This window comes from Oenanthe melanoleuca, chromosome 3, assembly GCF_029582105.1.
Source record: "Oenanthe melanoleuca isolate GR-GAL-2019-014 chromosome 3, OMel1.0, whole genome shotgun sequence".
Taxonomy (NCBI): Eukaryota; Metazoa; Chordata; class Aves; order Passeriformes; family Muscicapidae; genus Oenanthe; species Oenanthe melanoleuca.
This window is the reverse complement of record NC_079336.1, coordinates 64,639,069-64,651,721: the sequence shown is the minus strand read 5'-3', so window position 1 is coordinate 64,651,721 and position 12,653 is coordinate 64,639,069. Positions and strand designations below refer to the sequence as shown.

The 12,653-nt window shown below is 37.1% G+C and overlaps 1 protein-coding gene across 3 annotated transcripts in view; it reads right to left on the bottom strand.

Annotated features, from left to right (window-relative positions):
- Positions 1 to 12,653, bottom strand: part of RGS7 (regulator of G protein signaling 7) — a 205,969-nt gene that overhangs the window by 58,131 nt on the left and 135,185 nt on the right. For all 3 annotated transcript variants that reach the window (XM_056486927.1, XM_056486926.1, XM_056486925.1), the window contains exon 5: positions 5,294 to 5,400. In XM_056486927.1, the coding sequence (XP_056342902.1) occupies positions 5,294 to 5,400 (107 nt within the window). The remainder of the gene's footprint in view (positions 1 to 5,293; positions 5,401 to 12,653) is intronic.

The window sequence follows — 12,653 nt, the reverse complement described above, 5'->3', positions numbered from 1 at the left end:
TATAGCTGAAGGAAGGTGGGTGGTAGAGTGGTTATGGGAAAGTCAAGTACTGTTTATCAGCCCAGGCAGAAATAATGCTGCCAGATTTTATCAGCGTGCTTTTGAGGCACTCTGTTTAATTGTAGGTGTAATTTGAATCAGCAGCCAGAACAAGTCAGGAGCTGGAGAAATAAGGCTTACCTTGCACTGCAGATGTGATTTCAGATACATTTAAGCCTCCAGAACAATACAGTTACAAGCAACTTTATCCCTTTAACCAGAAAACTGGTTTTGCACACACAAACACATACTAGTTCTCTTGCATTATACACTAATATCATTAGTAAACCTAACCACATAAATCCATAATCCTCCTGTAATAAAGTAATATGAAACAAAATCCTGTAATATAGCACATATTCCACAATAAACAAACTAGCAGCAGTGGCTGCTGTGCATTGCAAGGAATCCAGTGATAAAGTAAATAGATCTGCTTTGGCTTTCCCTCAAAATTAATCAATAACAATATCTGAGCTAATGAAACAGCCACTAGTAAAAATCAGTGTTATCCATCAGCTTTTATAAAACATGATTAATTTCTATGAATTATACTGTATAACTGAGGAGGGAAATCACTAAGCAACTTTCAGCTACCCCTTGTTGATAGTAATAAGAAAAGAGTTGCTGTCTCTGAAGCTGCTCCATTCCGCTCCACAATTTTTTTAAAAATCCAATTACTTGGATGGGGAAGGAGTATTCAAATCACTTATGAACCTTTGCATATTACTGCTATTCTTCTCTCAGGCACCAGGGAGTCTTTATAACCAGCAGAAATCAAGCCTTTGCTGAAAAGTAGTTATGCACAATCTCAAATGCTTTGCATGATGGATGGCAGATTTCACTGGCGTTCTGTTTTACAATCGTTGCACTTGACAAAAATGATTTCTTGGTAAAGTAAAAGATTGCTAGTCTAGCACTGTCAAGCCCATACAGTAAGCAAGTAGTGCTCCATAGTTAGCTCAGAATAATTAAAAAAGAGGTTAAGGAATATGGAACAAAATTTTGGTTCTGTGACTCCTCTTTTCCAACCGAAAAGAGGATGAACACGGAAAGCAGTGTGAAGCAAAGTCTGTCTGAGTAAGGAGTTAAAAAAATCAAAAGTGCCACTGATGGGGCAGTCCAAAAGACACATGGATTCAAAATCCTTTTCACTCAGAAACCTTAACCTGTATCAGAGAACCTGTAATATGCCAAGCCTGACCTGAAAAGACAATTAATTTGTTATTGCAACTGCAATTGCCAAAGAAAATCTGCCAAATGCTGCATAGTATAACTTGCTTCTTTTTAATTTCTAAAATCTGGCTTCAAATAAAATCCTTCCCTCAAGGCACAGTAGATGATCCAGAAAGGCTCTGGAGAGTGGCTGAAGAGCTGTGATGTTCAGCCAGACTCAGCATTCAGAATGGCCAGAGGTGGGTCCAGAATGAGCCAAGAAGAAGCGAGCCCAGAAAGGCTGACTCAAAGAGATGTGCAAAGCAATTGTAATTCCACCTGAGACATGAGGTATCCACAACACTTCGCACTCTAAACTATTTTACAACAAAGATATTTCAAGATCCTTACACTGATTGCTATATTATTTTATCCCAAACTTGGGCATGGGAAAACAAGGCCAAAGCAGTTAAATGCATTTGTCAAGAAAGTGTTCCCAGTGGCAGAACAGGAGAAGACATCTAAGTCCACACCTTCATCTTTCCAAGGTCCATGAATTTTGTTGCTATCTTCACCAGACTCATACTTTCACAAGAAACTGTTCCTGTTTTCACACTTTCGCTCCGATATTTGTGCCTTTCATCTTAAAAGTTACAAAACAACAGAAAAACCTAACCCTCATCTCAGAAAATTAATTTATGTTAAATCATGAATTAATCTCATTTAAAAATGGGAATGTGACTATCACTAGTCTCAGGTATCCCAGGAGTTTGTTTACAGCCAAAAGATACTGGGAAAGGTTATTTTTAATAATTAACATCAGGTGACACTATGCATTTAGGGCTTGTAGAGGAAATCAGCAAATTTTTCTGTAGGATGATATTACAGAAGCTTACCAGCTGAGAGGGCAAGTCAGACATTCCTCACCAAGATGGACAAATTATCATTTGTGTGGACATAAATGAAATGTCTCCATGAGTAACCCCTGGCCCAGGGAAGATATGTTTTCTAAGATGCAGCTTGCTTTTTTTATTTGGGCCCCTCATAATTATGTGCTCTCAGATAGAGGAAGATGATGAGCAAATATTCAGCTCCTTTTTTGGTCACAGGTTTAAATTATTAGGAAAAGGCAATGCAGCTGTTCCTGCTTTTTCTTATTGAGACTAATTTTTAAAATCCTCTCTCAATAAGGCAATTAATATTTAGATTAATCTCCTTTGAATTAAATTGATATCACAAAAACTAACCTAATTAACACCTGAGTAGGTCACTGAATGATCCAGAATTTTTTTTTATTTCTAATTATTTTAAAAAAGCAGATGTAACTATATTCTTGCCTCCTGATGGCAAGAGTAATAACTGAAAAAGTAAAATTTTTGCCCAAAAAAGGGCATTTGTCCAAATGAAGCACAAGCTCCACTGGTTTTAGCTATTTCTATATAACAGAAGGTGGTTTAAAACAAGTTAGAGATAATTTTGCTGTCAGGAGGGAATGTGTCACCCTTTAAAAAACAAAATACCAAGCACATGGAGAACCTCAGTATAGCTAGTCTGTTTTTTGTAGGTTAGGTCTTTTATTGCAAAGATTTCTCTGCAGGCATGGCTTCTGAACTTTTCAGTGCTGGCAGGTGAACAGTTTTCTCTTTCTATCAAAATATCTAGAAATTTGTGAATCCTGACCAGTACTATTTGCAAAGAATCTGAATGTCTATTCTAGTGCAAAACTCACACATTTGTAGTCAAACTTTCCTCCTCATTGAATATGTTCTCTTCATCTTCCAATTTAACAGTTCAGTAACAGATTTTATACTAGCCTTATTTTGCTGGGGAATGTGGAGATGTAATCACACACATTTTGCTATTATAACTCCACTTAACAGTATGTCACCACCATGAATTTTTTCTCATCCTATACATTAAGAGCTGAAGTTGTATTGTTACAACAGCAAAGTCACATTGTTGGCATAGGAATAGCAATGGAAAAGGTACCACAGAAAAGCAAATAAGCCAAGCACTGCAGATACAGACTGAGAAACACTTGAAGTGTTTTATTTCATATGCATTTGTCAAACAGGTGCCAAATTCTTAAGTAAATAAACTGAAAAGCTTTTACAGTCCAGCCCTCACTGTAGCTTTGTGTCCAAACATGTAGGCTGTGGATCTCTCTGAGGAAAGCTCACAGCAGGGTAGCTGCAGTGCTCTCAGAGATCCATGATGATCAGTGATCCATAATTCTAGTCTGTACTTTCCCTCAGCCACCAATCATGCCAGCAGAGGTGCTTATTTATCGTGGTAGAGATGGAGGCAGGCCAGCAGATGTGCAGAATTCAATGACTAGCATTCCTGTAAGTAATACTATTCTCTGCAAAATTAAGTCCTTGTATATTTTGTCCTTCTGGACACTGCCTATTCAGACACCAAGCCAAGAACTGGAGCCTCAACCACTTCATGATTCCTTTCCACTTGCCTCGAAAGCACATCAGCAATCATGGGCCACCTCTCTTTATACTGAGCACTGAGAAGATTGAAGCCTCATGAGCTTAAAAAACCCCTTTTCCTTCAAATATCCTCTCCAGGATCAAAGGCAGCTGTGGATCCAGGGGAGGAGTCTTGGAATGCCTGCTCTTTGTATTACCCATGTACAAATTAACTTTCTGTTCTGCTGAAGAACAAATTTTTGCAGTCTGACTCACAAGAACTAAATATGAAAATAAGATAATATTGTTTGAATATATGCAATAATAATTCTCTTCCTCGTCAGACTGTGCTATGCATATTTAATTATATTCATGCTAAGATTTTGATTTATACAAACATTACAAGTCTATCTCTTCCCTTATATGGGTCTATAGGACTTAAGCCAAAATATTGGTGAAAGTATTGTACAGAGATTAATATAATACTATAACAATAGTTTGAAACTATGACTGGTCTCCAATTTCTAGTTTTCTTCTGAATTTGAATGTCACAATTTCAATACTATTTGCTTCTTAAAGTCTTCTTATTTAAACAATCTTTAAAACAAAGTTTAGACCTATATACCTTGAAGACAACAGATTTTTTTTCTACCAGATGTTATTTTACTGAGTGTTTAATACCATTAGAAGTAACAGAGAACAATTAACAAACTCAATTTTATAGGGATAGTCACCATATTATTTCAAAGCAATAAATATCTAAAAAAGAGCTTGGAGCAGCTGTTGGTGGTACTTACCAGGAATACCACCTAATAGAAAGAGCAATACAGAACACAGCCTCCATTGTCAAAAGTGGCACATGACAAGCAAAGTGAATTCTTTCCATTGAATCCATAATCTGGTACTTTGCTTATCTGTTTCAAGTCATTAGCAATATTTTTCTGCAAAATTCTTGCCCACTAGTCATTAATAGAAAAAAACACTTCTGCTCCCAGGGCCTTAGTTTGAAATGTAATAAAATAAAATACGACTATGTAGGTTTCTGAATAATATATGTACAAGTGTAGGTATAGGCATATGTACATATTTATGCTTCCAGCTTGTTCTGAACCATCTGCACATTTGTTGTACACAATGGGACTGACAGATCAATGTAAAAATGTCTCTGTATTTTGCTAGAAGAATACACACTACTCTGATACTACTGAGTTACCAGTAAGGAAATTCTCACAAAAGAAGAAAAATAAATATTAATTTATCAGATTTATTTATCCATTATTTATCAGATTTCTGATATAGACTACATTTAATAAAATCTATAGACTATAGACTTAATATTTAAAATCTTCCCCTTTCCAAATTCAGACGGTAGTAAGACTAAGAGGCAATAACATAATTTAGCTTACTGTATTTCAAAAACACTACATAAATTTATTTCATGAGAGATAATTCCACACTCAGCATTATCACACTTTTATTCCAGATATCAAATTAGTCATTATCATCTCAACACTTTGCTGAAAATTTATAAATAAAATCCTTCTAGCATTTTTTTTTTTTAGGAGAATTTCTGCTTTTTACTCTGTTAGGTAAGAAACAAAGTGTGGTTAAATTTGCTATGAAATTTTCTGTAAGGCCTTTGAGCCTCTATTTGTGCAAGTCAAGAACATATTGAAAATACTTACCTGGAATCGGTAAAAGGTGCCATCATCCTTCAGTGTTAGAACATGGTCTGAGATTGGAAAGAAATAACCATGTGCTGCCATCAGAGTTCCCAAATGCAGAGCTTCAACTGTTTCAAGAATAAAAAGAAAGTTTAACTTTAAAAGTTAAATAACTTCTTTTCAGCAATTTAGTTTTGTTGTTAAGAATCACCTGATATCCTGCAGATAACCACTTTGTTCTCAAAGTCCTACCATCATGAAAGAACTGTCTTTTTCTATGCAATATAATGATGAAACCAAAAAAACACTGTACTTTCCTTAACAAATAGCTTTTATATGTCCCACTTGTAGCTGCAGTTCACACCAACATTAAAAGGTAGCTTTAATGTTCACTCACTTGTTCTGAAACTGAAAATAGCTATCACTTTTACCTTGATGGTGCAGCCTGCTTTTCTTCTTCAGAAGAGCTTCTGATTACATGTTAAAATAGTTGATTCCAATTACATGATAACTTTCTCAGTAGCTTTATCAGAGCTACTTTAAAGGATAGAGATTTCCCCAAAAGTTTATTAGTGGAAAAGCAGCAAAGGATAACAGGTTCCTAGCACAGCTGAGGTAGGAAGGTACTTGTGATGGTCATCTTGTCCAACTCCCTCACTCCAGCAGAGAAACCTTAAGCTAATTGCTGAGGACCTTATTCAAGAGTTTTTTGAACAACTCAAAGGAGTGAGACACCAAAACCCCTCTAGATAATGCACAGATTCATATTCATCCTCTAAGAAGTGCTCGTTTGTTCCTGGTGCCTAATTCGGTTTTCATCAATGGCAAGCACAGATTTGTCTTGTCCTGACTCTTAAAAACACCACTGCAGCACCCAAGTATCATCATGCAGAAAGAAATTCAAGTCCTGACATCTGTGCTCTTGCTGACAAACACAGAGAGGCATTCGCTTATGTTTCACCCATTATTATTTTCAATGTGAGAAGGCTTATTTATTTACTCACATTTCATCAGCATCCCAAAAAATTCCCTCCTTGCTCACCTGAAGACATTGACTCACATGGGAGATAGAGGAGAAGCAGTGGGACAGGTTCAGGCTCACCCAAAGCCAGCAAGCATATGAAAGGACAAGAAAGGGAATCTGGACAGTACTTAACTGAGAGCACAAATAATCCCATAGGGTTTATTTGATACCAAATATTTATTGCCATCCCTGTGTTTAGCATGCCTTGTTCTTGTCCCTCCAGCCAGAGCCATTATCTAAAATACAACACACCCTCTCTGGCACTGAGCCCTCCAGCCTCATATAAAACTCATCAGTGCTGTTTAGACTTTTCCCAGTTGCAAGCCTACAAGAAATTTCCCTAACAGAAGGAATGGAGTTGCTTTGTTCCTTGTGCTTGCAATGTCTGTAAAACCCCATCTGAACTTTGTCCTAATTATAAAAAGTTTATATATGGTTGTTATTCATCCATTTCAAGCTGCTAAATATTATCCCTTGAATCAGAAATTTTGAGTCAATGCTTTCTGTAGTGTGTCAGCCACTGAGATTTTTTTTTTTTTTTACTGTTTCAGTTCATTTGCCTTTTAATTTTATTAAGGTTTTCTTTGTTCTTCACATTGCAACTTATCGCCAATTCAAAAAACTTTTACTTTTGCATGTATTATTTATCTCAGTGGAATGAGAGAAAAACAAGGAAGAAATGTGCTGACTTTTCCAGAGAAAAGCTTTCTCAGACAAGGGTGACAGGGCTTGCCAGGGAGCTCTGACACAGATGAGAGTGCCTTTTTATTTAGCATAAACTAAATAGGCTCCAGATTTTTTTCATGTGCTTCCCGGATTCTGAATCATAATATTTTTCAAGATAACAAGGACCTCATATTATTTCCTTTTATCTGGCAATTTTTAGGGCATATCAGGACTACTATGTCCAGTTATGATTAACATATCCATTGCAGTACAAAAAAGACATCAACAAACTTTGAGTGAGTCAAGTGGGAGTCCACCAAGATCACTAGGGCTGGAGAACCATATAAGGAGAGGCTGGAGGAGCTGGGCTTGGTCAGAATGCATAAAAAGAAGGTTTTGGAGGTGTTTAAAAGTACCTTTCCAATACCTGAAAAGAGATTTCAAAACGAGGGAGCCAAGATCTTTATGGAGTTGCAGGGCAATAAAGTAAATAAATGAAGAAATAAATAAAAGAGAAAACGGTAATAAAACAAATCAGGTATAGTTCTGACTTTCAGCCAAGCAGCAGGAGAGGTTGCCCAGACACACTGTGTAATCTGCATCCTTGGAGGGTTTCAAGACCTGAACAGATAAAGTTCAGGGCAACATGTTTGACTTTACAATTTACACTCATTTGAGCAAGGAGTTGGACTAGAATCCTCTTGAGGTCCCTCTCAGCTTGAATTATATTACAGCTCTGTGACTCTAGATGAGTCAAACAGAAGTGGAATGTAGAACATAAAAAAGGGATGAAGACAATTGGAGAAGAAACACAAATTTGAAAGCTCCTGCCAGAACATCCTATACTCCAGGCAAGGCTGGATACAGCAGCAGTAAAAGCTTGTATTTCTCTCACTGACCATTGAGTCATATAAGCAAGTACAGAGTCACAATAATTCTCCATGAAAAACAGAAAGAGTTGCCTGCCCTTCTTCAGAAGTCAATTAAAGTTATTTAAGGTCTGAATTAGCCCCAACAGCAGCCTATATCTCTTCTCCAGTTATGTATGGAGAGTATGGTGATTTTACCCTGACAATCCATCAGTTTCTTTCAGAATTACATGATTATAAATGCATAAATATTTCCTTTTAGTATCCACCTAAGATCCACTGTAGCTCACACTTTGAGTGTTACAAAATTATACCCAGTGGGTAACATCCACAAGTTTGTATTCCTGCCTCACACCAGGATGATGAGGATGTATGCTGATGCTTTCTGTGCAACAACAGTACAACTACAACACAGAAAGAAAACTCAGCTTTCAGGAGGTTTCTAATCTCCAAGCAAGAGGTTATCCAGTGTATTATAGAGGCAACACTTTAATATCCTTCTCAATTTGCTAAAATCAGACTGAGAAAATAACTACTGTAAGAAGCCAATGAAGTACGACAGTAGCATTTAGGAAACAAACTCATGAGCTTGAAAAGGAAAATGAAGCCAGAATCAGACTAATCTGACATGCCTAAATTCCTAGAATTCAAATACAGGCAGCTTCTATATCTCCCATCTATCCCTGCGTATGAAGTTAGAGGATTTTCATTTAAGAAGCACATTTCGTCTGGAAAAATGGCAAATGTAGGTTTGGAATATCAAAAATGTCTATGAAGTGCATTAGATAAGAAGTAAAAAGACGTCTGAAATAAAATTTTTTAGACATACTGGTTGCCAGATAAAAAGAATAACATTTATATGTATTCAGAATACAAACTCAAAAAATTGGAGGAATAGAAGAAGGAAAAAAAAAGGTTTTTTTTAGATGGCAAGTGTACACAGATGCCCACAGAAATGTGATATCTACACAACTATTATTTCACTAACCTCAGACACTGTGTATAAAAAACACAGAACATAAACAACATCCCCAGTCACACCCAGATAGCCTCATTGAGAAGGCATAATTCAAATGGCAGTCAGCTGCTGTACAAGCAATACAAACTGCAGCCAAATCCAACATGTAAAAAATCGGAGGAAGACAAAGCTCCTGAAGGTGTAACTGATAAAACAGATACTTCAGCTTCCTTGACTCAACACCTTTTTTTAAGATATCAGTTATCTGATTTGAGGTTCCTAGAAACTAAACTGTGGAAAAGTGGAGCAGCATGTTCAAAAAACAAATTACCCAAACCACTGCTTTAATTTTCATAGGTAAAAACAGGAAAGTGTTGACTGCAACAACAGCTAATGGAAGAAGAATTCTTCAGGTGAAAGAAAAAGCACATCTTTATGACCCCATTGCAATTCAACAGGATACAAAATATTTTATATAGCTTTGGGAGTATGTTTGGCTAAAAGCTCAGAAAAAGCTAAAAATTCCATGGTTCACTCTGCTGTTGAACTTTGTTTAGTTGAGTGGGTGAAGCGAGCAACACATGTACATAGATTGATTAGAAATCATTTTTGTGAGACATAATATTGCCCAGCCATCTGCTGTGCCTTTACAAAAAAGTTATCTAGACAGATTAAATGTCAGCCACTTTTAATATACTTTTTTATACAAGAGTCAGATACTTTAAACTCTTTGGGACAATGTAACCTGAATCTAAGGAATTAAATCCTAAAATCAAGGGAATGAAAAACATATCCTAGTGGTTGAGTTTTGACTTTATCTTCTTTTTAAATGTAGTGCAGTTTTCTCCTTACTGTAATAATTATTGCATGGATTGCTGACAGTTTATTCATCTTAGATTGTAAGGTATGGTAGTATTGGTGGAATGAGTTGTTTCTTATGATAATGTCCACAGGAGGGAATTAAAAAAGAATAATTTTCCTTGTTTTTCTTTGGAATAAACATGTTTCTGTGCTTTGAAAGCCCTTAAAGGATAAGTTTTCAGTGATTAGTGTGGATTCTATTTTTTCTTACACATCTCAGGTCTTCATGTGATGTGGTATCTATATTTATTTTTACTCCGAAGTCCATAAAACACTTTATGGTATCATACCAGCATAGTCTTGTAACATCTGAAGCGCCTTGCAGTAATCTCTGAGGGAGGGAGCTAAGAAAAATAGAGTATTTTTCAATTGTGCTCCACTTTCAGAAGTCCATTTTTGGAGTCTGTCTTAATTCTAGTTGGAAAGATTTCCTACAAGGAACACAACTTGGGGCATTTTGCATCCTTAAAATTGCTTCATGGTGTATAAAACAGTGAAAACCCCAAATTTCCCAGTTTTCCACATATTTTTAGGATCCAAAAATGTCAAACAAATGAAAACCTCCCTTTCTATGAAACAATAAATTATTTGGTATTCTGGCTTATTTGTCAAATCTAAAATCCATCACAGTACTGAAATGCACTGCTAAGCCCCATAGAAGCCTGAAAAAAGAATTAATGAGTCAGAACTTCACAAGCACACATTCATTGTAAGTGTCTAATGCCAAGACTTTATCACTTACTCTCACCTCACTCCTGCTGTCATTGCCAGTGTGAACACAAGCTGCAAAGGATTAGAGTAATAAAATACAACCTGCTTCTCACACTGACATACAGCGTAGGAGAGACTCACTGTCTCAGCCTGACTCTGGTGTTTAAAGAGGAGAAAATAAACCAGCTAGAAACATTCTTGAACACCCACAACATTGTAAACCACTCTCTTCTGTCCCATCTGAAAGACTGAATTTGTAAGGGGAGCAGCACTTGGTGGGAGTCATTTCAAGGGGGATAAACCAGGTGGTGAAGGAAGAGGCACTGTTTAACCAAACACTTTTTAAACAAGAGTCATACTTAATTTCAAGATAACAATCACAAAAAATCTTGTCTGCCAACAAAGCATCTTACCTAAATAGGTATGATTTTTCTTGTGCTAGACAGTGCTGATTCCAGCAACAGGGCAGAGGCTTTGGTAGGAGCATCACTCAGCAGGTGAGGAGGAAAACCTATCAAAGATGGGCTATGAGTCATCATCTGCCCAAGGAATGGTAATTTCCACCCTTACAGTCTGAGATGATGTGCAACATAGTCCCAAGTCTAGAAACAATGATGCACACCTGAAACATCAACTGCTTTCTTCACAAAAGCATCCAGATAAACAGGCACTGACAGTGATAAAAGATAGCTGGGCATTCCTGCATGCTCCCCTCACCACACCCCTTTCTGCCCCTGCCTCTGATGGGCAGTGCAGTCTGCCCTAAGATACCCTGGTGGGTATTTCAGCAGGAATTTCTGGATGCTCACATGATTAATAAATCCCAGTGATGAGGAGATGAGATGCTTGTGGTTGACTTCTTTCACCCACATCAGCCTGTGAGAGGGTGTAAAATGCTTCTGGAGCTTGGTCCAATTGGGCAAACTGGTCTTCCAATGCTGGGCACAGTTTCTGGGTGGAAACTCCCCCCAGCAGGGATTCTGGCAGAGTACATCCAGCCCGAAGGTGAAGAACACTTTAGGATCTAGAACACTAAGATCCAGTCAAATGCAGAGATAAAATCCTGGGGTAGCTACATTTCTGCTTTGTTGATTTGTAATTGCAAATTCTGCAAGGGCAAAGACTGCAAACTTGTACATTTCTAGCTAAACCTGCACATTTCTAGCCAAACCTGCTTATATGATAAGCCTTTAAAAATCAGCTTTTGACCAAATCTGAGACTAAGTGGACTCAGCTGGACCCAGACTTGTCTGAGGAGTTTAGAAAGCAGGGGAGTCTTATTGACTCAAGAAGAAGGACCATATACATACCATACACATATAATCCATGGTACTAGATGATACAGTTGGTATTTAAATATTGTATTGGCAAGATTTAGATGCTGTATTAGCAATAAATCTGATCATAATCATCTACATAATCACCATGAACTACTACTCATGCCTGAGTCAAGAGTGTTTTCTCAATTACTCTACTCCAGGGACACACTACGAGTCCTGCCTTATGTGATGACAGGATGTGGGTGAAAGGAGGGACTGACCTAAATCTGAAAAACTTTTATCCAGAAAGATCAACAGAAGTCATGTCACCATCAAAGACTGAAGGAAAGGGGAAGCTAGCCTATAGTCCTTGAAAAAGAAGCTGCATCTCCCTGCTAGCAACACACAAACCCTCCATTTTAAAACTTTTTAAAGTATTTTAAGTATTTCCTGTTAATTTTTATGTGATTATTTGCCACTGCATTTCGGCTGATTATACATTAGTTCTTGCTATGTCTTCTTTAAAGTCTGCTTTTATTCTCTTAATAAATTTCTATCTTGAAAGGCAGATGCCCAAGTCAAAATGCAATGACTTGAGGTGATAACCAAAAAATTAAAAAAAAAATAAAAAAAATTGAAGTGTCAACATGAAGTCTCAAGAAACAGACAAATGAGGAGTGATGTTCTGGCATTGAGCAGTGCTATAACTTAACCTCTGGAATATTTGTTTGTGGTGTTTGTTTGGCAAACTGGAAAAGCTCTGCTGCAGAGGCTGGAAGAAATCCATCCAAGCTGTAACCAATAGGTAGACTTAATTTCCAGGCAAAACAGAACACGGCACAATTTGGTAACTAGATTTTGCCACAGCTCATTCAATATGCAGTCATGAAAAGCAGCCTGAAAATGTTTAAAATTGCCTTTGTAGTTTCCCAGCCTCAATTTTTTAAGGTCCTATCAAATATCACACCAGCAGTCAGGCCTGCCAGTGGTGGAATCTAGCTCTGCACCAATGTAAGTCAGCATTTATAAAACT